This window comes from Dermacentor andersoni, chromosome 1, assembly GCF_023375885.2.
Source record: "Dermacentor andersoni chromosome 1, qqDerAnde1_hic_scaffold, whole genome shotgun sequence".
NCBI classification, from domain to species: domain Eukaryota; kingdom Metazoa; phylum Arthropoda; class Arachnida; order Ixodida; family Ixodidae; genus Dermacentor; species Dermacentor andersoni.
In genome coordinates, this window is record NC_092814.1 from 210,636,234 (window position 1) to 210,661,673 (window position 25,440).

The 25,440-nt window shown below is 44.6% G+C and overlaps 1 protein-coding gene and 1 long non-coding RNA gene across 2 annotated transcripts in view; one reads left to right on the forward strand and one right to left on the reverse strand.

The window, feature by feature from the left end:
• LOC126547432 (nose resistant to fluoxetine protein 6-like) overlaps window positions 1-25,440 on the forward strand; it is a 50,836-nt gene that overhangs the window by 2,718 nt on the left and 22,678 nt on the right. The window contains exons 2-7 of the mRNA XM_050195435.3: window positions 4,406-4,614; window positions 8,924-9,044; window positions 9,672-9,759; window positions 10,450-10,544; window positions 18,159-18,338; window positions 24,810-24,903. Coding sequence (XP_050051392.3) covers window positions 4,406-4,614; window positions 8,924-9,044; window positions 9,672-9,759; window positions 10,450-10,544; window positions 18,159-18,338; window positions 24,810-24,903 — 787 coding nt within the window. The remainder of the gene's footprint in view (window positions 1-4,405; window positions 4,615-8,923; window positions 9,045-9,671; window positions 9,760-10,449; window positions 10,545-18,158; window positions 18,339-24,809; window positions 24,904-25,440) is intronic.
• The window catches only part of LOC129380854 (uncharacterized), a 32,306-nt gene continuing 18,588 nt past the window's right edge, over window positions 11,723-25,440 (reverse strand). The window contains exons 3-4 of the long non-coding RNA XR_008609078.2: window positions 24,492-24,610; window positions 11,723-11,922 (exon numbers count right to left, since the gene is read on the reverse strand). This is a non-coding gene — a long non-coding RNA (uncharacterized lncRNA). The remainder of the gene's footprint in view (window positions 11,923-24,491; window positions 24,611-25,440) is intronic.

Genomic DNA, 25,440 nt, shown 5'->3' on the forward strand with positions numbered 1-25,440 from the left:
ACACACACACACGAAAAAGGAAACATCGATTAAATACAGGGTTCATTCGATGAATTGAAAGTGTTATTTAGATTCTTAGCCTCTAAACCACGCAAAACGACGCATTTGTTGTAAAGCAATGTTGTCTATAAATTGGTTGCTCTTAAAGACAGCTAAATTCCCGTCTTTCTCTGCAAGCAATTCGGGCTTGCAGATTGCATACTGACATTCTCATAGTGCTCTCAGCGAAAGTGCTTGACAACAGTACGGGATAAGCTTGCGGCGGCAGAAAGCGCGTCGCCTTAGCGCGAGAAACATGACCAGGTAGGTGTAATGCTATAAAGGTCAGGAGGCACGCATATTAATCGAATGATACCAATGAAGGTTAATAGATGAATCCCTCAGACCCTTGTATAGTTGCAAATTTATTTCGCGGCTGCTATGACAGCATCAGAATAAGCATATTAGGAATTCGAAGTTGGCACAAAAATTAAGAAAGAGAAAGAGAGAGAGAGAGACGTATTGTAGTGTAGCGATAAATTAAGTAACTGTAATGACAAATTAAGCATGCTGTCGAAGACCGTGCACGACGACAGAACCAGATGACGCGCTAGAAGTGCGCACTTCAATTACTGTGTTTACGACGACTTGCACGAGACCAAATGATAACAATGGATGAAAATAACATTGCTAGCGGCACATACTGCCGCCCAGGGTGCGAAACTATGTATGGTGGTCTATGGTTTCCCGCAACAGGAGAGAAAGAATATATCTCGGAACATGCATGCGCTTGCGTCTCGAAAGCGGCCACGGGAAGAGGCCTTGTTTGCAGGAGCTGCAACTTTTCTCCGGTTTTACGTCATTCCTGATGCCATCAGAGCAAATTACACGTCAAAGGAAGCGCGACATGCTGCTGTATCTCATGGATGGTGTAGCAATCCAGCGCCACCAATTATACACGGTCCAAGTCGCCTCGCAAGGGCTTGAGTATTCGGCCGCGCGATCGGGTCAGCTTGTCGCAGCCACCGCTGTCTGGCATATATCATCCAATATATATATATATATATATATATATATATATATATATATATATATATATATATATATATATATATATATATATATATATATATATATATATATATATATATATATATATATATATATATATATATATGTCATCCTTGGCTCAAGAAAAGTGACGGCTGTCGCCTGCGCCGCCTACGCGGCTTTAGGCGAGTGACGTGCACCTCATGACGGCGCTGTAACTGATGCGTGTGAAAAACAGATAACTATAGGCCGGTGTGTACTGCACGCGTTCATTTCTTGCTGCACCCGCGAGGCCCAGAGGCTTCCTCCGGGGCGCCCTGCACTCGTCCGCGTGTTCGCCCTATACACGATGGTGCCGGGAACCTAGTGCGCGCAGGGTTGTCAGCATTATGCAAGAGGGGGGTCTATTGGTATTGGTTGATATTGGCATTGGTGGACTCTAGAATACTTTCGGAAATCGCAGAAATCTCGCCTGCGACGGGTGCTCCGGTTTGCTTTCAGTAACGCCTGATGACAGCTGCAACAGCGAAAATTACGAGTGCTCTAAGCAGTATCGGGCCATTGAAACTGATAGCATCAAATTAGTGCGCGAATTTTAAGCAAATTTTGTTAAGGTTCATTTTTAAAACTTTTTGTGCGCAAGCAAACAGGGACAAAGAAGAGGAGCAACACAAGGATGAGCGCTCGTCCTTGTGTTGATCCTCTTCTTTGTCCCTGTTTGCTTGCGCACAAAAAGTTTAAAAAATGAATCTGTTCCAACTAGGCCGACTCGCAGTTATGCTTTGTTAAGGTGGTCAGCTTTTCGTTTCTTGTCCGCATTCTGCACAAATACGCACAAAAAAAAAAAATAACGGTAATGTATAAAATGAAATAACTTCGTGGCGAGCGTGAACCAATGACCGTCTAATTTCTGCTTCGCAAACCTTCGTACGAAGCTACTTGAATAACGTGTACGGGGACAAAATTCGAATAGTGGGCTCACGGTTATAGATTTTCTGTGGGCAGTCTGAGAGATGTGGGGAACAGCGAAGAAGATAATGGAATTGGATATCCTTGAAACTACACATAATTGGCAGACGAGAGTGTATTAGAAAGACTCTGCCTGTTGTGCGCGCCACACGTGATATCATCGTATGGGCTAAATCCAGTAACCTTGGGGAGCAAAGGCACCATTTGCCGGCCTTAAGTCTGGGTCACAAATCCGCGCAAGGAAGTGTGAGGACAGTTGCCGCTGCTGCCTCAATCGAGACACGCGGAGACTGTGGTTTTTTTACCTTGTTTACAATCTAACAAAACGAACAAAGCTCCCGTTCCATTAAGAGGGCCATGATTTTGCTATGCTTTCCTTGCCCACAGAAAAAGTAGCCATAGTGCCAGTTGAAGCAGCCGATGTCGTGGAGGATATGTTGCCATAATATCTCGTGGGACTTGCGTCAAAATTGCGAAGCGAAAATGTGTTCATTTAAGTAATCGTGTCAAACTTCAGCAGTATTGGAGGAAGGTGGAGAACAGCGGGCTAATGAGAAAGTCGAAACGAAGACATAGCAGGAAATGTTTAAGCTTGGTGGCTCTCTCTCTCTGGGCGATGCAGCACGCATACAGAACTGCGAGCCGGAAATTCCCCCCTCCGAGGGTGTCTTGCTGTTTTCCGCAAGCCGGTTTTTCTGCCGTTTTTCATCTCTAATTACGTTGTTTCATCGTTTCGTCATGTACGTACCACGGCGGGATTACCCCTAAGGATTCACACTACGAATCGAGTTCGCGGGCGAATCCATGGGCGCTATAACGTAAAACTATTCCAAACTTTTCTATTCCAATTCTGCTATCAGCCCTCCGCGATTGGTCAAAAAATTTTCGACCACGCCCACTTCACCTGTCTGTCACGCGACGTCACGAAAACCGCGATACCTCCCCATCTGACATGATGTGTGCAAATTGATTATGCATGATTTGACAGAAAAAAGAAAGACAGTCATTTCTGATTCGACCCTTCTTCGCCATTCTTAGAGCGCGTCGAGATGCGCTCTAAGAGGGCACTTAATATGAGCATTGCGTCGTCGGCCAAAGTCAATACAAGCAGATATGAATTAACCCGTTGCACTTGGTATTCTACAAAGCTGGTTCTCATGTGGCACCCGCTGGGAAGGAAGGCGAGCAACTTGGTTGCCAGCGGTGATGCAGTATGTTGCTCTACGTACACGTCTGTCAGCCTGTCAGCCGCTTGAATTCAAATGCAGAGAGAGAGAGAGAGAGAGAGAGAGAGAGAGAGAGAGAGAGACTTCGCTTTATTGGCCTGCGGTGAGAGCGCACTTGAATCCGCCATTAGCGACGTCACAGCACGCGATGCGTCTTCTGCACTTCGAATCAGTGACTCGATCCGTCCAGTGAATCCTGGTGCAAGCGTCACCAACGCAGAAGTGCACGGCTATTTTTTCGCAGGGTCTGATGTGTCCTGCGTTGATACCCGGAGCATGGTTTACTCTATTAGGGAGAAAATATCACAACTTGCACTTTTTTTAAACAACTGTTTGCCATTGGCCGGCTCCTTTGTTGCCACTTCGTTCCCTCTCGCATTTATTCAGCCCCAACTCTTAATTGAGAACGCACGGACGGTGTTCTGGCTTAAGAATGTGAACTATAATGACTTGAAAGATCAACAATAGCACCCTTGTGGACGGTCATACTTAATTTCCTATGGCGGGAGATGATACCCGTGTGCGTGCGTGGGTGCGTGCGTGGGTGTGTGCGTCGGTGCGCGCGCGCACACACACACACACACACACACACACACACACACACACACACTAGAATCTCCTTTGCACGTCTAATGCTTCGGGAGATACTATAAGTCGCCGCTTCGCTACCGCCACACTGTACCTTGCGCGTTCGGGATTTCGGGGCTGCTCGCCTTCGAAGCTGCGCAGCTGCATTTCGGGCGTTTAGCGCCGTGCAGTATACTCCTCCATCGCACTGGGGTGCGCTGAGCCTCACGGCACTCTTGCGCTTCCTTTCAAGCGCACTTAGATTACATTTAGAGGCCGGAAGCATTAGCTTCCTGCTACTATTCCGCTTCACTTGTATATCGGCTTAAGTGCTATTCATGATAACAATTACTCAAAAAAATGCTGATGGCTGCTCTTAATCATCTGCACCTCCTGCTACGGTGTACTTGAAACAGCTGAGTGAGCGGCTCGCTGTTCGCGGAAGCATTCTTAGGGGAGCCATACCGAAAGCCCGATTTCTGTCCCGCGTGACCGCACCATCGCGCGCTTCTGCTAAAGTCCCTGTATCCTGGTAACCGGCTATAGTATAGTACAGCGCACTTCCGTGGGGCGCAAGGGGATTCAGTTCTGACGTCATCGCTTTCACTTTCCAGTGCTCCTCTCCAACGGGTTCCTCCCCAGCAACATCTTCGAGGGCGGCCAGGTGAACATCGGTTCGTACGAGCAATGCCTCCACACTAGGCTGGTCAACAGCGAAGGCCGGAAGACGACGCAGGGGCAATATTGTTCACTGCACGTCAGAATGCCCGTCGACCTCATGGGCTCGCTTGTCGACAGTTTCCACAAGATTGGGGAGCTCCTAGTAAGTGGCCGAAATCTGTTCGTAAAAGTGATGTTGGGGCGGACGAATACAAGGACAGTTGATAGAAGCGGGCCAAATGTAGCCGTGTCTTTCGCCTTTTCCTTGAAATCGTGATTCGACAAACTACAGAATCACTCAAATACGGCACTGATCCTGTAATTATATGTTATTCTTTGTGTCCTCGCCACATTTAGGCTTAAAGGTTTCCACCTAGTATTCTTTCAACCTAACATTTCTTTTTAGCATTTCAACGCACCCCGTCACGTGATGGCAAGCGCTGACGCCAAGCGCTGACGGCCAGGTTGTCGCGCAATGTACCTCTTTTAATTAAGGCGTGGTTTTGCAGTTGAATATATAACAAAAAGGTGCAATGTATTAGTTTTTTTTCGTTCGTATTAGTTCTTATTTGAAAGAAAGTTTTAACTCTCGTGGGCGAACTCCGATTTTCCTACTCAAATCATGTCAAATGCGGAAGTGCTCAAATCTGGCAACCGCTGCACCGATTTCAATGAAATTTATCGCTCTCAAGAGAAAAAAATGAATTTCTACCGATGCAACGAGAATTTTTATTCGGGGCAACAAGCGTTTTTACCAATGTTGCAGTTTATTACAATGAACTACCAGGTTTACAAATTCGTAACTCCACACTAACAATGGAAGTCAAGAAGCTTCTAAACTGTACTTTTTTTATTTTCCGAAACGGACCAATATTAGTTTACAGTTTACGGGAAATTGTTACGTTGTTAACGGGCATGCGTCTTGCAAACATTGCAAATTAGGGGCATATTGCGGAGTGGTTCCTATATTTTGACGGCTTTGGATAGTCATACTTAAGCAGCGTGCAGGAATGCAATATTTCTTCTCATTGCGGAGTTATTGATTCGTAAACTTGACGAAATCACTTCTCAAAATTTTTCTATTTCTGGCACTTTCCGTGAAAACATAGAAGCCCTAAACCAAAAATTTGTCGCTGCAGTTGGCAGAGTTTAGCTTTATTTCTAAAATGTAGCAAGCTACCACATTGGCTCGGTGGAGGCCGAACGATGATTTCTCCGTTCCGGTGTACTAGATGAGGGCTCCCGTGGTATCAAGCTTGTTACTGAGACGCATTGCGCAGTCAGCAAAGCGCATTGAGATTTGACCACAAAAAGCCCTCGTTGCCTGGGCCGAAAGGGTCGCTCCTCGTGAGGGGCCATCCTAGGACTCGGACCTGCCAGATCATAACTGAGTAGAATCGCAATAAAGTTGTTACCACCTCCACCCACCACCTCTCTCAGTCGCAAAATTTTTCTTCTTGTCCTTGCGTTCCTTTTCGTAATTTTTTTTTCACACGCCCATTTATTAATTTTTGCAAACAAAATGAGAGAGATAGATAGATAGATAGATAGATAGATAGATAGATAGATAGATAGATAGATAGATAGATAGATAGATAGATAGATAGAGAGAGAGAGAGAGAGAGAGAGAGAGAGAGAGAGAGAGAGAGAGAGAGCAGTTCATGATGGTTTCTCTAGATTTCCTTTATATTAAGCTTTTCTCACCCTTCGGATAGAAGTAGCATTATACGCGAAAGTAACTTTTATCGAGTAGCTTATACGATACGATATTTTCTCACCCGAAGGTTATGAAGTCTCATTAAATTGTACAAGGAAAATTGCTCCCGAATAGTGCCGAATACATGTAAGTTTTTTTTTTTTAACGTGCTGTATTATAGTTACAAAACTGACTTTTACGCCTGCATCGTTCGTGCCTCGCTGGAGCCGTAGCTATCGTCTCGTAATACTGTCGCTAGCTGTCTCAACTCGCCAGCGCCAGAGCGTCAGTCATTGTGTACAGCAGATGTGTTGCTGACGTGGGACCTGGTATACTGCATTTTTCAAGATTTCGCACTTATTTTTTTTCATCAAGTCTGCTGCTGTACTTTGTATATAGAATATGGTCGCATATGCACGAACAGGCCGTCGTCATGCACAGCTCATGTTCATATGAGAGGACGCTAAAGAGAAATACAAGATCCGTGCAGGCTGGCAGATTACTCTTTCAATATTCGCTTTGTATTACATCGGATTACCGGTCAAGCCTGGCGTGCTTGGGTGGCAATTATTCTACCTGTGCAATCTCATGCGTTGGTAACGTCTGCCACTAAGGCAATCAACGGGTGCAGAACTCCTTTACTTGATTATGCGCGCAGGCCATAACCGTAACTTCTTTGGACTCTAAGCAAAAAGAAGCATGAATGTGCTGCGGAAGTACCCGTGCCAATCGGAACATTAGTACCAAAAAGGAAAAAAAAGTAGAGAGAAATTGTAAACGACGAAGAAACTATGTAAAGTTGAATTTGGGGAAGTAGTGGCCCATTGTCTCTTTTTCTGCAAGAGAAACCCACACAGGACCTGCGGATGATATCGTAAATGCGAGTCATTCTTCCAAGTATTCAGCGCGAGGATATGTCCTACATAATCGAAAGAATCCTCTGTGTGCTTCAGTGCATGAAACGACGTTTTGTTAACAAGTTAACTGAACGCCAATGCATTTCTCTGCAAAGCTCGGGAATTTATATCTCGAAACTGGTGTTATCTTGATCTTGAAAATTCGTTCCAAGTGGATTCGCCTTGCGAATTCCACAGCTAGAATTTGTAAATTGCAATATGGACCATAATGTAATTAGGTGAAAACTTAATTAGTGAATGTTTATTAATTAGTCGATTTTGCATCTCAATTTTTGTCCAAGTATTGTCCGCCGCTTCGAGTAGGCCAGCTCATGAGGTAGCATTGTGATATCTGCCACAGGCAACTTTTAAAGATTTTTGCAAGTGTGCGCTGAAACACCATATATACATATATATATATATATATATATATATATATATATATATATATATATATATATATATATATATATATATACACACACACACACACACTCATGTCAACAAGGCAACTGAATTAGAAAATTGTGGCTCACTGTTACGTTAATAATCTCTAGTTGTTTTAGCTAATTTTATCGGTTCTGTTACGAAAGTAACATTCCAGAAAAGCTGCCAGGTAGACCTTTGTTTATTACATAAGAAAAAGTCAGCACTCTTGTTTTTTTCTTATTAATAAACAGTTGCCCCTTTTTCGACAGACGTTGACAAATTCTATTTCGTCAGTGAAATTCCAACGCAATGCGTGTACATGTGTCGTTCTTCTCTGTGAATTTCGTCTCAGCGCTGGTCTTCCTGAATTTGAACTACGCTACGTCGGCCGGACCAGGCTTCTACTCTAGTGAAGTTCAATCACTATGAAGTCACGGTGCAGCTGGTGCGGGCACTTGAAAGCGACGTCGGTACTTACGCGTTATTCCCCCCCCCCGTCTTTTCTCGAAATAGAGCCTGCAGAAGTGCAGTCTCACAATGCCTTATTTTCATTGGCACAATTGTAATCTGGGCGGCTACCGGTCAAGTTTTCTCTCTCTCTCTTCAGCATTAGTTCAACATTTACTTTAACGTTCACCAAACAGTGGGCTGAAAGGAGCAAGCATTCAGGCTGAGTTCACCCGATGGGAGAAACAGCTGGTTCAGTCTGCGGATGAGCATCACGTGGTTGAGCTGCGGAGAATCCCGCCGCGAGCAGCCAGCTGCCCTTGAGCGCATCGTGATTCGGTGGCACGTGAGCCGCGTTAATTGCCATCGTCAGCGGACGAAATCATCAATCCTGTTTGTCGTTTGAAGCCAACCCAAAGGCACGCCAAACAGAAAAAAAAAACAAGTTATTCGAGCTGCATTAGTTTGCATTTCTACAATAGCAAAAAGCCGCTCTTACAGCGAGAAGGTGCTTGGCAAGCCACAAAAGACGCGAAAGTGGAAGGTGAGCGGAGACGCCACCTCGAAATTCCCGCACCGTGTTGCCGTGACGTCGTGCATGTTTGTATGGTGTTTCTTTGGGCCTATAGTTTATCGTTTATGGATAAAGATGCACTACATTGTATTTAAATTTTAGCCAAAGGTTGAACTCGGCAAGTTTCAGGAAGTTTTACTCAGCCGTAACGACCCAAATACGAAAATTTCTTTTTGAAATCCGTGACGTCAAACTGACTTATTCGGACTGAAGTTTCGGCGCGAAATAAACAAAAATATCTTTGACCATATTTTTAAAACTGTTGTTTTCAAGGAATCACTCACTTATCGCAACGAAAACAGAGTTTTTAAACTGTACCTTATGAGTCTAAATTGGTTCAGTGTTTCTCTTTAGCGTCTCTTTAAGACTCGAATAAAAGGTCTTGCCCGCAAGCCACAAGAGACTGAAAGCAATACGTCTTATTTCGTAGGGGCGTAAAAACCCGCTTACGCGGACCACGCACAACAAATTCGCCAGCACGGACTACCGCATCGGGATCTGCACCCCGTCGACGTGCACCGCCGAGGACCTGCAAGTGTTGGCCACAAAAAGTACGTCGACGGACAACTTTACTTTAGTCCCGCAGGTGCCGGCGTGTCAGGGTACATGTGCTTAATGGGAAATTTTTTGGAAAATGTTGCAGCAAGACAGTGACGCTTAAGTATTACGCTGACGCGTGACTTGAGGCTGCTAAAGGGTGGTTTTCTTCTAAAAGAAGCAATTTTTCCGCACGTACACCCGTGATCAAAAGTATATGGATCACATCCGTGTACCCGCCCCCCCCCCCTCAAAGAAAAGCAAAAAAAAAAAAAAAAAAGAAACTGAATTCATTCTTGAGTCAGAAGCACAAGCTGATATCGACAAGTGCGCTGGAATGTTGCCAATGTCAAGTTACGTTCACAGGCAAAGAAAATGGCGCTTATCGCAATGTCTCTGGTCCGCATACTTTTTGCTCAGGGAGCCATGACGCACCGTGACGGAACGCTATGGTGTGCGGCGAAAATTGTGCACAAAATATTTTGACTGCTTAATACCGCTACCTCTCAGTTTTTAGCTTTCTATTACCTATCTGGTCAACATAGGGACATTTTTTTTGTGCCCCTAGTTTAATATGTCTAATTCAGACAACAATTTTGCTGCTCATATGGGTTGATTTATTCTGCCTTTCTGATTCTCAGTGCTCGGCCAGTATGGGATAAACTCCACCGTCAGAAGCTGTCGTACGGACGCTCCTAAGGCCATCACTAAACTTCAAGCAGCATCCATGTAAGCCTTGAGTGTTCTTACTTGCGTGAAGTTATGGACATCCGCACGTATTCACACTGATAGTACCTTCTTCCCTCCCTCTCCTTTCTTTTCTTCCCTTAATCCACTTCCCGCGTGTAGGGTAGCAATCCGGGCGTGCTGTCTGGTTGACCTGCCTACTTTTCTTTCTTTCCTTTTCATCCTCCTCCTCCTCCTACGGTTGTCAGATTTCTAAATAAATAAATAAATAAATACATAAATAAACGACAAGTAACAAGTAGAAAAAAAATGCATACACCTACTAAAACGCAAAAATTCGAGCTGTTGATATTTTATTCTTCTGAGCATGAGTGCACCGTGGTCAAAATGTTCAAAAAGCCTCAGCACAAGGCTGATGCCCTGAAATGCTTGCACAATTACTCATATTCTGTGAAGCCAGATAACGCGCAGACCACGCGCATTTTGCTCCGCTTCGTTCCAGGAAGGCCGGATAATCTGATAGAGATCCTTCAGACCAGATAGGCAGACCCAGTATCATTCTCCAAGCCAAAGTTTCTTAATATGTCGTTAGAGGGAAGCAATCAACAGATATTGATGGAAAAATTTGACGTCGTCACGTAAGGAAAGATCGAACTGTGGTCGCTCGAAGAATCGTGAAGTTGGTGTCTTTCATACCATTCGTTGCCTTGCGTTTTCTCTTTCCGATTGCAGGGCAGTGCTAGGAGGTCTTGCACTCACGGTTATTGTGGCGACGCTTGCGGAATGGATAATGGAAGCACGCGGTGCATGCAACGCCAAGCCGAAGGGTAAGAGAAACCGTCTAAGTTGCAGGTCCGGTTGGTACGGCCGTTAAAATCAATGTCACTGCATCATTTATTTCTCTACGAGTGTAATCAGCGACCTTGAACAAGCGCACATATGCACATTTTCTATATCTCTTTTTTTTTGTATTAAAAGCCTTTCGGGTCGTGTGACACAATTTTGGTGCTTCCAGAGGGAGAGACAGATAGCAAAATACGAACAAGACGCATTCCTGTCCATAATATATTTCCGGTCGACGTTCTTTTAACATCAGCCACAACGGTGACGGCATAATATTTGCCTGGACAGAACACCGCGCGCAAATTTCGCCGCTCGCGGGCAGTCCTGTCTATTGCGTAACCAACTGGAGATCGTTTGGAGACAGCGATAAAAAAAATAATCTTATGGCAATTAAGGAAGACGCACATGCACCTGGCGCGTGCGCCCACGCGCATAATAACCACGCTTTGGGGTATACGAAGTGGAAATGTCTTGATATGTGTCGACGAACCTGACAGTCATCGACGCAATTACCTCGAATGGAGAAGGCGAAGGAGTTATCGTAATTTAGTGTGTGGTAAGCTTCACCTTGAAAACGGCTGGCCCCGCCGTTGCGCGTGGTGAGAGGGGAGGGTGGCCGATCGGCTCGTAGCCGGGGAGGTGCTCATTGCGACAGCATGCCGCGAGCCGAAGGAACTTGGACCTGCCCCTGAAAAGAGCGCCTCCAGAGCGACACACCTGGCGTCAGCTGGGCGCTACGTCATAGCTCGAGTAGCCGCAGACAGCAGGAAAGGGGCGCCTCAAAAACAGCGTTGCTCACTACTCTACGCCACCTTAATTGATACTCTCAATCTTTATTTTCTTATTTTTTTGAAACGAAGAACGCAGGTTTAGTTCTTCATTTGCCACGACTTTTTTGTTCACGTACCTGTCGCGGGAAATCCACAACTCACTTGAAACTCCCAATCTTTCGTTTTTTCCCCTTCCTTTTTGGAACGAAGAGTCCGGTTTTAGTCCTTCATAAGTCATTGTTTGTGCACGCACCTATTGCGGGAAATACCCTGCTGTGTCCTTGCGCTTCGACCGGATCGGCGACCCGGTCTCCGCAGGGAAGGTTTAGGATAATAATGTAAAATAAAAGCACTCTATGGTTGATGAACAGTCTTGGTGACTCCTTTCCCACTGAATTTCTTTATTTTTCCCCGTAGGAGTTCACTTCTGCATTCTTATTTCAGTCACTGTACGTTCTGAATCTCAATGATTTTTTTTTTGCCTGTAGTCATTACGTTCCATTTTCCTCGGGTTTTCTGAGAATCAGGCTTGAAAAACAGTGGCAGCCGGTATCGAGTAGGATTACATAGGTTTTCTTCTGGTTTTCTTAACCTATAAGCAAGAAAGAGAGACAGAACATGAGACAGACAATGAAATGAAATCTAGAGACGTTAGCCTAACAACAGGTCCAGCAATCTACTGTAAAAAAAAAGGGGGTGATGGATGAGGTGACACACAAAAGATGGTATAAACAGGCACAAGCTGAAATTATCTTACATGGTACCTTTAATACGTTGTGCAGTATGGTACACTGTTAAAGAAAGCACCTATAACCACCATTGAGACCAATATAACTGGAAAATTTATTTTCCTTTATTGGAAACAAGTGGCTGATATGACACACCACACATACATAAAATATTAAGTCCGTGGGTTTTTATGCCATATCTAAGCGATAATCCGGGACAAAATACTGATTCCTTTGACAGTAAACCATAGTGAAGTGTATTATTCGCTTTATGTTCTCAATCAAACAAGTCAGAATTTTCTGCCGCATACCTGGGCCCTGTAACATAAACGGTTCCAATACGTTTTCATTCCAATATTATGTCATCAAATTTACGTATCCGCCGACGCAAGCATCGGGCGGCGACTCGCAGCGTTGTTTGAACAGGCTGTGAAACGCTCTCCTCGTTTATGTTCACGATTCACTTTTACGACATAAAACTTACTTCGCGGTTTTAACTAATCTGCTAAAGAATGTAAAAAAGCGTTATTACGAACATGAATTTGAAGAATATAAAAAGAAAACTAAGAAACAATAGGAGTTGTTGAATCCTCTTTTAAACAAGGACATGCGCAGCGTTCGCGTAGATAAAATCAATTGTAATCTAGAAACATACACTTATGCGGTTGATAATTCAAATGCTTTCAGTAATTATTTTCATGAAGTGGATATTGACCATCCTATAGCCTCTCATTGTGAATTGAAACATGTTGGTTTATCGTTTTCTCTGTTTCCTTTCACACCACACGAGGTGATCGCTATAATTCGTAATCTCAAAAACACTGGCCCTGAATTAGATAATTTTTCCGCTGGCCATCTAAAATTAGTGGCTCATCTTGTCTACGACACACCAAACTACATCACAAACCTAATTTTAAATAACGGTGTTTTTCCTAGCTTTTTAAAGATAGCAAAAGTAATTCCTGTTTTTAAGAAGGGTGACAGGCATATCGTATCTAATTACGTCCTGTTTCTATCATTTCCGTCATTAGTAAAACTATAGAACAACTTCTTGGGGTGCGTCTAAAAATTATCAAAATAAGTTTAATATATTAACCAACTCTCAATTCGGTTTCCGTTTTGGACACTCAATAAGTCTGGCCTTTCTTTCTTTAACAGATTTTATTAAAAATGCTATTGATTCTGGATATCTTGTCGATTCTGTCTTCTTAAATTTTAGTAAGGATTTTGATACTGTTAACTATAATATCCCCTTTCACAAACTTGAAGCTTATGGTGTTACTATTCCTCCATTAAAATATTCAAATTCGTATTTACTAAACAGGCAACAAATTGTTAGCTGTGGGGGCTGTCTTTCTGGTACAAAAATATTTGACCAAGGCGCACCTCAGAGCTCTAGTTTAGGTCCGTTACTCTTCATAATCTACGTTAACGACCTGTCTAAAAAACTAATGGATGTTCATGTCATTTTATATGCTGATGACACTACTGCTTTAACATGTAATACTTGTATTGCTTCTTTATCTGTGAAACTAAATACTGCTTTAGGACTAATTGTTCGCTGGTGTTCTGTCAATCAATTGGTCCCTAACCCATCTAAGACTAAATTTATGTCCGCTCCCCACGGAAACAACGCTACATCACCTAACGCTACATCAGTGATTCTTGGATCGCGTCATATCATTATCACTGAATCTGTAGCATTTTTTGGCATACAAATACATAGCAACCTAGAGTTTCATAGCCATATTCATCGCTTGAAATGCAAGATTAAATTTGACATCAGAGCATGTACTCATCAAAGCACGGCCATTTTATTGCGATAGAAATTATATGGGCATTCCTGCCGCATTCTTACTGTCCAAAGGCTACAACAACGTCGCCGTGCGTCGTTATTACACGCGAGGGAAACCGACGGTCGCGGCTGAATCTGGCGCGCGCGATGAAAGAAGGCGGAGAGCAAACGCGCCGTCTTCCGTCGCGCGAAAGCCCTTGGGGGGATGGGAGGTAGGCAAGGGGGGCGCCGTTCTGCTCCGCCAGCAATTGCGCATTTGTATAATGCATCATGTGTGGTAAATGTTCTGTTATATGGGAACTTTTGTTACTTGTGCTTTTTCCTACTAGATTAATATCTATGTTTCAGATAGATATTCAGATTTCAGATAGATAGTCTGATTACTGTCTGTATTGATTTTTTTCATTTATGTTCAGTAACACCTGTTATATTGCTTCCCATGTATTAATTCTTTGTATTTCCTATTGAACATCCCGGTGCAATCTTAGATTTTTGAACCCTCGCTTGTATAATATTGTCAGGTGGTAGTGACGGTGAAGAAGGCAGCAAAACTTTGATTAACGAAACTAGCGTGTTATTGGGCGAACTTGTGCCCTCAAAAGCAGGCTACACTCAAAGAACGATAGCGGCGAATACATTCGGCGATCGTCAAAAATCTGATGAACGGGTCAAGGGCGTCGGCTTTTATACATCAGTCGTCGAATGTTCCAGAGTAATCGCTGGGACCCGCGTGCCTTCCAAAAAGTTCTACATTATTCGCGTCGCGCACACATGCAATCAGATTACACAAGGTTCGGTCACAGACAGCGGATGGAACCATCGATAACATTCCAGAAACTTCCGATACATGCAGGCGCGTCCTGCCCTGTGCGATAACATTTGTTAGGCGGTAAAACGTGTCGCCCGATAAAGACAAGTACACGTGTCAATACCCCCCTCTTAAAAAGTATCGACCCGATGCTGCAAACAAACGAAAGGAAAGCGCTCGTAGCAAAGAAAATAACAAAATAAGGAAGTTCGTCAGCGTCCGTAAAAGGGTTTAAGACGCACCATATGGACCACTTCAGATCGTGCGCGGCGCCGCTGTCAATGCGAAATGCCGTTTGGCACGACCTCATAATCCAGTGCTCTAATACGTCGGATGACCTTGTAGGGTTCGAAATAGCGTCGCAATAGTTTCTCACTCAGTCCTCGTCTGCGTATCGGGGTCCATACCCAAACACGGTCGCCGGGTTGGTACTCGACGAAGCGCCGTCGGAGGTTGTAGTGTCGGCTGTCGGTACGCTGCTGGTTCTTGATCCGTAGGCGGGCGAGCTGTCTGGCTTCTTCAGCGCGCTGGAGATGGGTAGCGACGTCAAGATTCTCCTCGTCAGTGAAGTGCGGCAGCATGGCGTCGAGCGTCGTCGTCGGGTTCTTGCCGTAAACCAGTTTAAACGCGTGACCTGTGTTGTTTCTTGCACCTACGTGTTGTACGCGAAGGTTACGTACGGCAGCACGGCATCCCAGGTCTTGTGTTCGACGTCGACGTACATTACTAGCATGTCGGCGAGGGTTTTATTCAGGCGCTCCGTAAGATCATTCGTCTGTGGGTGGTAGGCAGTCGTCCTCCTGTGACTTCTTTGACTGTACTGCAGAATGGCTTGGGTGAACTCCGCTGTAAAGGCCGTTCCTCTGTCGGTGATAATGCAAAAACACCCGTGTACTTAGATTTAGGTGCACGTTAAAGATCCCCAGGTGGTCGAAATGTCCGGAGTCCTGCACCACAGCGTGCCTCATAATCATGAAGTGGTTTTGGCACGTAAAACCCCATAATATAATTTTTTTTTCTGTCGGTGATGAGGACTTCTGGGGCGCTATGTCGCAGCAGGATGCTTTCGACGAAAAATTTTGCCACTTCGGCTGCGCTACCTTTCGGCAGAGCTTTAGTTTCAGCGAAGCGGTGAGGTAGTCCGTCGCCACGACGATCCACTTATTTCCGGATGTTGACATCGGAAATGGTCCCAACAAGTCCATCTCGATCTGCTGAAAAGGTCGGCAAGGAGGCTTGATCGGCTGTAGTAATTCCAGCAATCCCGCTGGCCTTGTCGGTGGTGTCTTGCATCGCTGACAGTCTCGGCATGTCTTGACGTAACGGGCGACGTCGGCGGTCAGACGCGGCCAGTAATACCTTTCCTATATTCTCGACAGCGTCCGGGAGAAACCGAGGTGCCCGGCGATCGGATCGTCATGTAGGGCGCGCAGTACTTCTGGACGCAGCGCCGACGGAACAACAAGAAGGTAGTTGGCGCGGACTGGTGAGAAGTTCTTCACGAGTAGATTGTTTTGAAGCGTGAACGAAGATAATCCGCGCTTAAATGCCCTAGAGACAACGTCGGTGTGCCCTTCCAAATACTCGACGAGGCCTTTTAGCTCCGGGTCTGCCAGTTGCTGTTCAGCGAAGTCTTCCGCGCTTATCATTCCAAGGAAAGCGTTGTCATTCTCGTCATCTTGCAGCGGCGGGTCAATGGGGGCGCGTGACAGGCAATCGGCATCAGAGTGTTTTCGTCCGGACTTGTAGGTTACAGTGATGTCGTATTCTTGTAGTCTGAGGCTCCACCGCGCCAGTCGTCCAGAAGGATCCTTTAGATTCGGCGATCGTCGAAAATCTGATGAGCGGGTCAAGCGCGTCGGCTTTTATACATCAGTCGTCGAATGTTCCAGAGTAATCGCTGGGACCCGCGTGCCTTCCACAAAGTTCTACATTATTCGCGTCGCGCACACATGCAATCGGATTACACAAGGTTCGGTCACAGACAGCGGATGGAACCATCGATAACATTCCAGAAACTTCCGATACATGCAGGCGCGTCCTGCGCTGTGCGATAACATTTGTTAGGCGGTGAAACGTGTCGCCCGATAAAGACAAGTACACGTGTCAATATACTACCTGTTTATTCCGTTTTTATAAAGAATAAACAATTCTTTAATAGGAAGTCACATTTGTTTGCTTTCAGAGCGAATAGCATTGACGTACTCGACAGGTTTTTCTTACCTAATTGGCTGACTAGAGGCGAGGATCACGCAGAAGTCGAGAGGGTTTCGTTGTACCGGGCTAGCGCACTGAAAGTAGACAACTGGATGAGGAGGGTAGTGCCGGGGTTGGCGATTGGGCCACTTCTGGCTTAGCTTTCGGCGTCTGGTGGAAAATTGTGGCGGCGTGCAACGGAAGAGTACAAATGCAGCTAAAACGAATCCTCAGCAAAGAAAAGTTGGAACAGCGTTGTCTTGTACGTGCCGAAAGGGCTTGACAACGTTATGCTGCCACGCAAAAATTTTAATTATGCGCAAATAAACCATTCTCTCCGGCATCTCCGAGTCGCCTGTGCCAGCCATCGTATATTCATTTCGGAACGGGAAGGTCTTTGGCTTTTCGGAAAAAAAGAAAAAGATAAGTTTTGTTTGGCATATTAATGGATCTTAAATGCGTTCACGTCACTTTAACGCTCTGAGTTTTTGCGGTTTTGTGACGTCGCGCGACAGACTGGCGAAGTGGGCGCAGCCCGAAAACTTTTCAACATTAGCGGAGGGCTGATGGTGAAAAAGGCGTAGAAGTGGAAATAATAAGCTTTCTTTTTTTCAGTTTTATGATCAGTGTGTACACGCCATATCATATGCGGAGTTTTCGAGGTGTTAAGGCGAAAGCCTTAGACAGCTCATGGGACGAAAATCTGAGCGTCCGGCGTTACGAAAATTTTGACCAGCCGGCTTTATGGCACCAAAATTCAATGACACCAAAATTGCAGTCGAACGCTTGACCTCTGATGAGAGTCGAACCCGCGGCCTTTGGTGTTTATTAAGGCGAATTTAATTAAGGGACCGTTAATTAAGCTATATTTAATTAAAGCAATCGACCTTTGGTGGGAGGAAACAAGCAACAGGAAGTAACAACGCATTAGAATGAAAATGTTAAGTAATGCAATGAGCGTCTCGCGAGCGCGCAGGCTTTCGCCTTCATCCTCTTTGGGGTATGCTAAAGCGACTGTGACTTTTTTTGCCGTCCTGTGACAGACAAGGCGCAATGGGGGCGGCCCGAAAATATGTTGACAAATCGTGGAGGATTGATTGCAGAAACTGAATATAAAAGATCGGAATAGCTTTACGGTTATAAGTCCCCTGCATCACACAGTGCTGCATGCGTTTATATGACATCTTCTTTTTTTAAATTGTTTACTGCGCATGCGTCGTGGCAAATCCGCGAATTAGAGCATCAAGAGAAGTCAGCGTTTTGTACACCACTCTTTAATCTTGATCCAATTTCACCCTCAGATGGCACGATGCTTGGAACGCTGCTGTACTTCTCTGCTATAAGCAACACACGCTACCTGCTGCGCACCGAGAACACGGACAAGAACCGGCCTCTTCTCTTCCTCGGCGGCTTCAAGGTGCTGCTCATCCTGTGGGTCATATACGGACACGCCTACATAATGGTGCAACTCGAATTCTCCGGTGAGCGCCTCTGATTACAAGGAAGCTGCTTGCGGGCCGGCCTGGCGCACGACGACGTTGCCAGTCGTTCTGATAGAGGAAAGATATTTGAGGTATTCGCTGTGGCCCGTTGAAATAACGCCTTGCCCCTGCGTCGGACTCGGCCGACGAGACTCTTGCGTTGACTTTCTTTTCTCTCCTTTCTTTCCCCACACCCTCGTTTCTCTTTTTTAAACTTGGAGTCATTGTGGCTCGTTGTATGCAGCTAGTAAATGTTGGCAATTTACCCTGCAACTCTCACCCTGTCTTCCTTGAATGTATTTTCTAGCAAGAAGAAGGGTTCACAGGAAGACTGCCACTTGAAGGGATCGTATGAATACGTGCTGTGCATAATGCAGGAACTCATAATGCTCACGGCAGGCGCACTTGCCGTAGAGTTTCTCACCTTTCTGCTCAGCGTCGTACGCCGCTCACGGTTGGCCAGTCTTGTGGAAATAAATATTATTATTGTTATATTATTAATGTTAATAGATGTTATAGTTCCTTCACTGTAATCAATAGCAATCATCCAGATTTCTTCAGCTGGTCATGTATTTAACCGGTATTAGATCAACATTGCTACGACATACTAATGGAAGTCATTTCAAACTTGATTACTCAGTCAAAGAAAGTACGAAGGAAAGCCTCAACGTTAATTCCTATCTGGTATTTCTAAACAGATTCTATTTGCAGAATTGTATGCCCGCTTGAATTGCCTGTAATTAAATACTCAAAGCTAAAAAAACTGATTCCTTTTCTTGCTGTCGAAAGGTTGCTTTAATGTCTATAGCAAGCTATAATTATTCATATCGAAAGTGTTAAGCAATGACTATATCTCTAACCTTGTCAATGCGATTTTGTTCCATGAACACAAGTTTTCCTTTTCCCTCCCATTAACAGGCATGGAATGAAACCGTTCACTTTTATAAGTTTCAGGATCCAAACATTCGAGAGATTGTCCTGATCATTTGTCCGCATCCTATAGTGTGCGTGTTTGTATCAAGTTCCGGTGTTGCCATCGCAGTGATGTACGCATTTTTGTAAATGTTGCAACAATGCAATTTATTGAACTTTATTTTCAGACCTACAAGATGTGGCCACACAGTAATGGCCACATTAATTAGCAAAAAAAAAAAAAAAAGAAACAGCTGCAGATTCAGAGCACATGTTGAAATCTATACAAAGCGAAGTATTTGTCAAGTGGTCAGCTAAATGCTGTTAAAGTAACTGCGATATAAAAAGTTGTCCTTATTTTCAACAATCCAACGTGCCATCTTTCGCAAGGGTTGTTTATGCGCCGCTTAGGTGACAACATTAATATTATGTAATGTTTATGCACTACACTGTTCACAAACTATACCAACATGCAAACGGCAGTTAAAGTCGATGCACACTGCGAGACATTAATGCAGTGACGTTTGTTGAGGGAGTTATGGTAAGAGGTGTGCGCAGAAAAATTAATGACATGTGCTTATGTATTTATTTATTCATTTATATACCTCGCAGGCTGCAAGGTTGGAGTATTAGGTGAGGGGGAATAAAAAAGTTGTAACAAAACGAAGAAGGGCACAACCTTATACAATACTTAACATGAAGAGGGTGGTGCCGGATGAAGAGGGTGGTGCCGGCGTCTGCGATTGGTCCGCTTTCTCTTACTTAGCTTGCGGTGGCTCGTCGACAATCGCGGCGGCATGCAACGGAAGCTTAAGAATGACGCTAAAACAGATCCTCAGCAAAGAAGAGTTGGCATAACGACGTCATAAACGTGCCGAAAGTGCTCAAAAACGTTACACTGCCATGCAAGAAGTCTGATTGTACGCAAAACAACTCAAGCTCTCCGGCAGGAGCGAGTAGCCACTGCCCGAGCAATTGGCGGCAGCCATCTTTTATTCCTTTCGGAACGGGGCAGCCTGCGGCTATTCAGAAAAACAAATTCAGTTTTGTTTGACATATTAATGCATATTAATGCATGACGAGTACACGTCACTTGGACGCGGTGAGTTTTCGCGGTTTTGTGACGTCGCGTGACAGGCAGGTGAAGTGGGTTCAGCCCCAAAAATTCTGACCAATAGGAGAGGGCTAATGACGAAAAGGCGTCGAATAAGAAATAACAACTTTTTTGTTCAGTCCAATCATGCATAATCAGTGTGTACACGTCATATTAGATGAGGAGCTATTGCGGTTTTCGTGACGTCGCGTGACAGACAGGCGATGTAGGGGTGCTCCAAAAATGTTTTTGACCAATCGCGGATGGCTGATTGCAGAATTGGAATAAAAAAAGTTTGAGATAGCTGTACGGTGTAGCGCCCCAGTTTTCAGTTCTTATGTTTTCAGCTCATGAGTCCAATTCTATCCTGGAATATCTGCAAGGCTATGTATCGGGTAATTTAATTTCTTGGCCATGTGCTTGCAAGTCGCGTGTCAATCTGCCCATTTTCCTGACAATCTTGCGTGATGCGTAGGCCCTGACAGTTTCTGGTAAATCCATGCAGGCATGCAGGAAGTTGTAGTCTGCAAATTTGCACGGGGAGTGCTGCTTTGATCGCTTTCACTCAGCGTTTTTGGTTGTTAAGTATTTACTTTTATGTAGTGCCATACTAATGTTGCTCTGTTATTGCCACATCAGGGTACTATATGTGCCTGATGTTTGTTTGGGTCTTCATGATTAGCAACTTCGTCTGTGTGTTTGGCACTTGCAAATCATCTCCTGGCCTAATCATTTACCCCCATATTGCATGTTATGGGCCTGTTGTGTTTCAAGTTCAGGTGTTGCTGAAGTTGTGTTTCTGAAGGGTGTAGAATTTGTGTCCAGGCATGGCCTAATTGTTTCGCCCACGTGCTGGCTCTGCCATCTTGGTCTTACACTAGCACAGGATTTGGAACTTGCGGATGTATTTGTCCGGTTATGTGAAGCACAACATGCAATCTGGGGTAGTTCTTGATTCTGATCTTATTCCCGACGTCGATGTAAGCTGACTTATCAGAACACGGGAGGCCAGACTGGCTAAGAAAGTCTGCTATGTTGTCGAGAGCTTGTTGCATCATTCTTGATTTCTGTATAAGATAGCTTTCCCATAGACTGTAGTACACCCTAGGCTGTAGTACACCATAGGCTGTAGTACTTCTTGTAGTATTCCCGTGTTGTTGGTTCGGGTGGGCGAAATGTACCTCCAACTCTCACTTGGAATTTTCTGTCTTTCAAAAAGTTACGTGTTTACTTGCGTACTCTACCACCACTTCTTTTTTTGCTCATCATTCCTTCTATTAGAGTAGCATGAGGTACTGTATTAAAAGCTTCTTCACTCTCGTCATTTTTTTCATAAGTAGTATTACACAATGCCCTCTATTAAAGTTACTGCTGCTTATGGCCCACTCATATCTGCCAGAAAGGACAACACTTCAAAATGGTTTTCTTTGTGCTGTGAACATTTACGTCTTTTGACATTTATACATCTGTTGAACGAGCTACCTCATAGAATGTTTACTGTGCCTGACCATGCTTATTTGTGCAGTGCCGCTGAACAATAGATATTAATGCAATTAATGTTTACACATTCGAACGTTCGAAGCACCTGGAAAGATGCTTGTTTTACAATTGTGCCCTTCGCTTTCGATTGGTGTTAGTACTGCTTGTTAGATTTCGCATAGACATGCCTCCCTTATGCAATAATCTCGCAAAGTTTAAGGGTTCAATAAATGATGATGAGCTAAATCAAAGCGCAAGAGCTCTTTTTCACCTATGACTCCCATTGAAATGCGACTACCACGGCTGGCAATTTAACCCCTCACCTTGTGTTAGCAGCTGAATGCTATAGCCACAGTGGCAGGCGAATAAATTGAAGAATTTCGTTCTCTACATATTTTTTTTTCTTGTCTGTATGTAGGTAAAACTTGCAGCAAGTGTTTCATTTCAAAAACGCAGTTTGTGGTTCTTTATTGAATAAACTGCACCTTGCGTATAGTTGAAATGTACAAATTTCTTTTAATATTCCAGGGTGATAGGTTCTTGCAAGTAGCATGGTACTTCATTACTTATAAAGGTAGTAATCACAAAGGATATCGTTATATGGGTTTACACACTAATAAATGTGATCACAAACTTATTAGAATCTGTTATAGAAACATGTAAAACATGGATATTTCTGCACACTTGATTAGCTGTGGACGTACAAGAACTATTTATACTTGAAATATTCACAAAAAGGGGTGCAACTGGCTGACTTTACTGCGCCGCTGTGATTTACTTTTTTGTAACATGTCGTCTTCTACCGTTTCGTCTACACAAGAACAGGCTGTTTGCTTGCTTTTTGCACTGCTGCACGAGTTTTACATGACGGCGCTGGAGGGTGTGTTGTCACTGCAAGCCAATAATTTACTAACTGTAGAGTTAATTACCGTTCAAAGCAAATCTTAATACAGGTGCAGCAAGGATACAAAGTCCGCAACATATTCAAAGTTTATTGGCTTCTGTGCAGGAAAAAAAATTCCCGAGAGTAGAGATGCGACTTAACGTGCATTAAATATTAGAAAACAAATTGACGACGCTGTTTGTTGAAGCCATGCATTTAATAGTATCGTAGAAAATTTATTACGATAGCCTGCACATTTGCCATGTCAAATTTAATAAATAAGTGAGGTAAGATAACCTTTCATGATGCATAGGGAAATTCCCGCTTGAAAATCGACAACAACATGCAACTGAACAGTACCGCTTTCAGCACAACGTTGAAACTTCGGGTACCTTGCTGTTCTGTAATTTGCCCTTGCCGAGGTTGAAATCATTTAAGCTGCTCCCTATGAGCGATTTTTGTATGCTACTCAACAAAAGAACATTGTGACGACCCCGAAAGGCCATGTCGTCTCGTGGGGATCGAATACCTCGTAGTATTGACAACTCGCAAAGACGTACAGGTCATGTAATGCGCCGATTAGATAACAGTTGGACCATTAGGGTTACAGAATGGGTACCAAGAGAAGAGAAACGCAATCGAGGACGACAGCAGACTAGGTTGAGCGATGAAACGAGGAAATTCGTGGGCGCTAGTTGGAATCGGTTGGCGCAGGTCAGGGGTAATTGGAGATCGCCTTCGTCCTGCAGTTGTCATAAAACAGGATGATGATGATGACGATGATGGTGATGATGATGATGATGATGGTGAAAGGCGTACGAAGCAAACGTGAAAGTACACTTAATTTGCTGCGCGGCATGTCAACGAACGCATAGAAATGGGAGAATGGAACCTGCGGTACAAGTTTTTTACTCTCCCTTCGCGTACGTAGCGTAATTCGGCAGCCCACGTATCCGTGCATTGCACTTGTTCAGCGAGGCGCCATTTTCCAAAACAAACCGGCGAAATAGCTCTCCACACAATTTCTGCGAAAAATCGCAGTGATCGCTGCGACGGTGCGACTGCGTGACCAACCGGTTGGTCGCAGCCGAAAATCGGAGGTTCGGCACTACGACTTCAATTTTCGTTGCAAACGACGGAAATCGCACTTCCGGTGCGACGAAAATCGCATCATGTGAAACAGGCTATAGACAGACCACCGCTCATGCAGCGCTTTGTTTTCATATATGGTATCGGGGGACGCGCTCGCCGCATACCATCGGTGAAGAGACGACGGCGCGCAACTCTGGCGCCATCTCGTAGCCATAGTTGCCGCTGTGCCCGTGTTGCGTGGCACCACGCTTTTCTTCTCACGCTTTCGCCATACCCTCCTCTTCAGCTTTCCGCCTCATGGTTCCGCTGCCCTCTCTTCCTCCGCTTTCCTCCTCGCGATCTCTTTGTTATCGCCGTCTTTAATTCCCCACTGCGCTCCGAGTTCGCTCTTTCGTCCTTCGCTGAGCTCGTTCACTCGGTTACGCCGAGAAACGACGCCGAGGGACGCCAAACGCAGGAACTGGCGCCTAAGAGCTGCGCTCTAAAAATCCCTTTAAACAGTCGTCAGTCCGGTGGGCTTAGTTTCCACAGAAAACAGGAATCAGTCGTTGTCCTAACGAATGCAAGTACCATTGTCAAAGTTGAGACTTCCTTCGTTCTCACTGCTGCATGCATCTTGAAGTATGAGTGCAGTTGAAATAGCTTATTCAGTTATAACGGCAATGCAAGGTGCATAAACAAGGTGTTCACTTACTACGTGACGCCGGCGGTCAAAAGGATGTGCTACATCTTGAGGATGGGTTGGTTTCAGCTCCCACCGGCGGCAAGATGCCTTTTCGTCGTCCGCTTTCATTTTTCTTTACCTTGTCATTTCTGCATATAAAATAAAAGGACAGAGAATTGTCTCTATGCTTTTCTAGACTTCATTACCTGTACTTTTCTTATGGTTGTGACTTACAAAAAATTGAAAATCTCAGCCCTCCCGCCCCCCCCCCCCCTTTCTCCTTTCTTTTCTCCTTCTTCTTCTTTATCGCTTCTTAATATTTTTTCTCTCTCATGGTTTCATACGCAGGCAACTTGTTCAATATAGAAAACATCAGCAGGAAGGTTGTCTCGCAGATAATCCCGAACGGATTCCTCAGCGTTTCCACGTTTCTATATCTAAGGTGAGAAGTGCATGGCATGACCACACAGGCAATTTTGGAAAATGTGACAGCAGCTGAAGGGGAGATATAACCAGAAACGCCGGACAAACATTAATCTCTTCTCGGTTCCTGAGTACTTTGCCATTTTTGTGCAATACCTTTATCGGATGTACGGATAGCCGAAAAGTAACGCGATCACTGCAGCGTGCGGCAACAAGCTGATAGTACTTTATAAGTAACATGGCATAATATGGAAATTACCGAATCTTTTTGTTACTGAGCGCCATTATTATTGAAGTTATTTTGTGCCTCTGCGACAAGACGTCAACGTGTAAATATAAAGGTCGCATGTGGTGATCAGGAAGATATTTGCCGCAACGTCAAGCGCGAGAGTTACTCCATCGATCATATAATAGACCCCTGCAGTTTTGATCACGTCTTATTTTTGGCTCAGCCGTGGCTGTAGTTAAAGTTATGGCTTCTCTGAAAGGGAGATAGCGAGCAGGCACCTCCGTTGCCCTGGCCCCACGAAGGTCGTTAGGAGGAGATTACTTAAGC